The sequence below is a fragment of the Lolium rigidum genome, chromosome 2, assembly GCF_022539505.1.
Source record: "Lolium rigidum isolate FL_2022 chromosome 2, APGP_CSIRO_Lrig_0.1, whole genome shotgun sequence".
Taxonomy (NCBI): Eukaryota; Viridiplantae; Streptophyta; class Magnoliopsida; order Poales; family Poaceae; genus Lolium; species Lolium rigidum.
Genome location: NC_061509.1, coordinates 249128501 through 249130826, shown reverse-complemented (window position 1 = coordinate 249130826; position 2326 = coordinate 249128501). Strand labels below are relative to the sequence as shown.

Below are 2326 nucleotides of genomic sequence, written 5' to 3'. Positions count from 1 at the left end.
TGATTCACAGATGTTAATTCAGAAGCAAATGTTCTTAAAATGATTCCATTGTGTTTATTTCATTTTTAGACAATCTGTATTAGTGAAGTGGATTCAAACATGCCATCTCGTTCTAGTTTGATTGAGAAAAAGGTATATTTCTCAAAACTCGAAATATCACTATGTACACTTATGGGCCGTACTTGTGAAAATCAATTCTGTCAATTGTTTGGCACACCTCATTTCATTTGGCAGATCACTGAAATTTTCAATTGAAATGACATTTCCGAAATTTCCAATTGAAATGACAGTTCAGATTCCATGACATTCAAACATGTTGGGTATGGAATCTCAATTGAGTTCCACGATCCTGCCACGACAAACAATCTCTTATGGATTATTCTGCATCACGTGATCAAGATGGACCCTAATTCAGTCTAGAAAGATGTGGTCCGAGACGCACCCTTTTGCGCATAATTCCGAAGTCCAGTCCACAGGAAGCACGACAATGTGGCCTATTACTGAGCCATGAGGTTACTTTTTATGCTGTTTCATTTCATGTTTGCTGATATACTTCTCGTGAGAGAGATAAAGAGAACACCTTCAGAAGTGCCCGTAAAGGGCGAATCGAGCACAATCTTTAAGAGTAAAAAGTGACTCGTTCTCTTTAGTTCAGATATCATCAGAATACACACCACTATGTTTTTCTATCCATGAACTCGAGTAAAGTGAGACGCGAACCGATCCAGACCATGAAACACTGAAACTATGTAGTTTGTGTGGTGGTTTAGGTACACAAACTTCAAAGTCCAAACAAACTCTCACCAGCAACAATCCCCTCCTTTTCTTTTGAACTGTAACAATCCCCTCCCTTTGCTCACGCCACAGTTGCCATCGAGAAACATAGGTAAAACCTTTTATTAACAGATGAGCACGACGTTGTAATCCATATACTTCTACAGCTTGGAGGGTTTGGGGAAGATGTCGGGCGTGAACTTCTGCGCGGCGCTTATGCTCCCCTTGATCTTCAGCTTACCCCTGCGCAGCAAACAAGCATTGTCATCCTCAAGATCCTTGAACAAACGAAAGCTCTGAATCATCAGAGCAAGAAGTTTGTGATTCTTTTTGTCTTCACAGCTGCCTCTCTCACCTAATGAACGCCATCTGCGGGTTGAGCTTGCCGCTGGAGATGGCGAGGAAGTCGTCGTCGGTGAAGGTGAAGCTGGCGTCAGGCTTCCCCGCGTACGGCCCTGCACAGCGAGGCCAAAGAAGAGTGAAGAATTTCTTTAGGAACATGAACCAAGAACGAAAATTTGAGGCCCGGCCGACACGACACGAATCGAGGGTGGGAGCTGGGACCTGTGGAGACGGCGCCCTTCTTGAGGTCCACGACGAAGATCTCCTCGTCGACGCCCATCTTCTGCCAGATCGGAATCGCAAGGGCAGGAAGCGAAGTCAATTCCAGGGGAGAGGCCGAAGCCAGACGCAGAGGGATGCCCTATTGGGGAGTAGGTACCTTGGGCGAGATGTGGAGCTGGTAGACGAAGCCGACCTTGTCGCAGATCTCCTTGCCGGCGTCGGTGGCGAGGTGGGCGCTCATCTGCTCCAGGAGCCTGGCCGCCTTGAGCTTGCTCGCCTCCATTGCGGCGGCGCGCGTACAGGGCTTGAGCTGGCTTCTGGATTTCGGGACAGGGGATGATGGGAGGTAGTAGGAGATTGGGTTTGGGATCTTGGGACTGTGGGAGATGATGAAGTGGCTCTATAATGGACGCAAGTACGGCTCCAACCACCATAGATGGGAGGCGTGCGGGCACGGGACTCGGCCAGGCCGCGGTGGCGCTGTCCGGTGGTTAGTCGTTGGGCGCCCCCTAACTTAACTTGCATTTGCTCCCACGATTGCAAGATTTTTGATTGCAACAGCACGTACGCTTCACGCGAATTATCGCTGTCACGATACACAGCTTAATAGTATTTGTGAATCGATGGATACCGTGGCCGTCGGACTGCATGATGCGACTTGTAGAGGACACAACACGCCGTGCACCTCCACGACACGGTGGAAACCGCTTGTCCCCATCCTCTGCAGGTGTCCGTTTCTTCTCCCTCGCCCCGCTGGCAAGGCTGTGGCTTCCCTCCCCCTCCATTAGCCGCTCCGGCGGCGGGAGGGTGGGGAACCTCGGTTCCTCCTTTGGCTGCTCCGTGAGGATTAGAGTCCATGTGTCCCACGGCGGCGCAACGATGGCAGTTGCACCGTCGGTAGGAATAATTTTTCCCATTCCCAGCTCCATCTCGGTAGCGCCCCAGTGACGAGGTCCAGGACTCTTGGGAATTATCTTCCATCTCTCTG

General features: G+C 50.0%; 1 protein-coding gene across 1 annotated transcript; it reads right to left on the bottom strand.

The window, feature by feature from the left end:
- Positions 1 to 605: 605 nt before the first annotated feature.
- On the bottom strand, positions 606 to 1792 carry LOC124688497 (sterol carrier protein 2-like). The gene is made up of 4 exons (XM_047222168.1): positions 1496 to 1792; positions 1339 to 1399; positions 1130 to 1229; positions 606 to 1017 (listed from the first exon to the last, which is right to left on the bottom strand). Exons 1-4 carry the CDS (start codon positions 1619 to 1621, stop codon positions 936 to 938), a joined length of 369 nt encoding a protein of 122 aa, XP_047078124.1. The 5' UTR covers positions 1622 to 1792; the 3' UTR covers positions 606 to 935.
- Between the last annotated feature and the right edge of the window lie 534 nt (positions 1793 to 2326).

Bases quoted from the DNA above. Each gene is read 5' to 3' on its own strand.
- LOC124688497 (XM_047222168.1), bottom strand. From the start codon at position 1,621: ATGGAGGCGAGCAAGCTCAAGGCGGCCAGGCTCCTGGAGCAGATGAGC. The intron at 1,400-1,495 runs GTACCTACTCCC...CCGATCTGGCAG, and splicing joins AGCTCCACATCTCGCCCAAG to AAGATGGGCGTCGACGAGGA. The intron at 1,018-1,129 runs GTGAGAGAGGCA...TTTGCTGCGCAG, and splicing joins CCGCAGATGGCGTTCATTAG to GGGTAAGCTGAAGATCAAGG.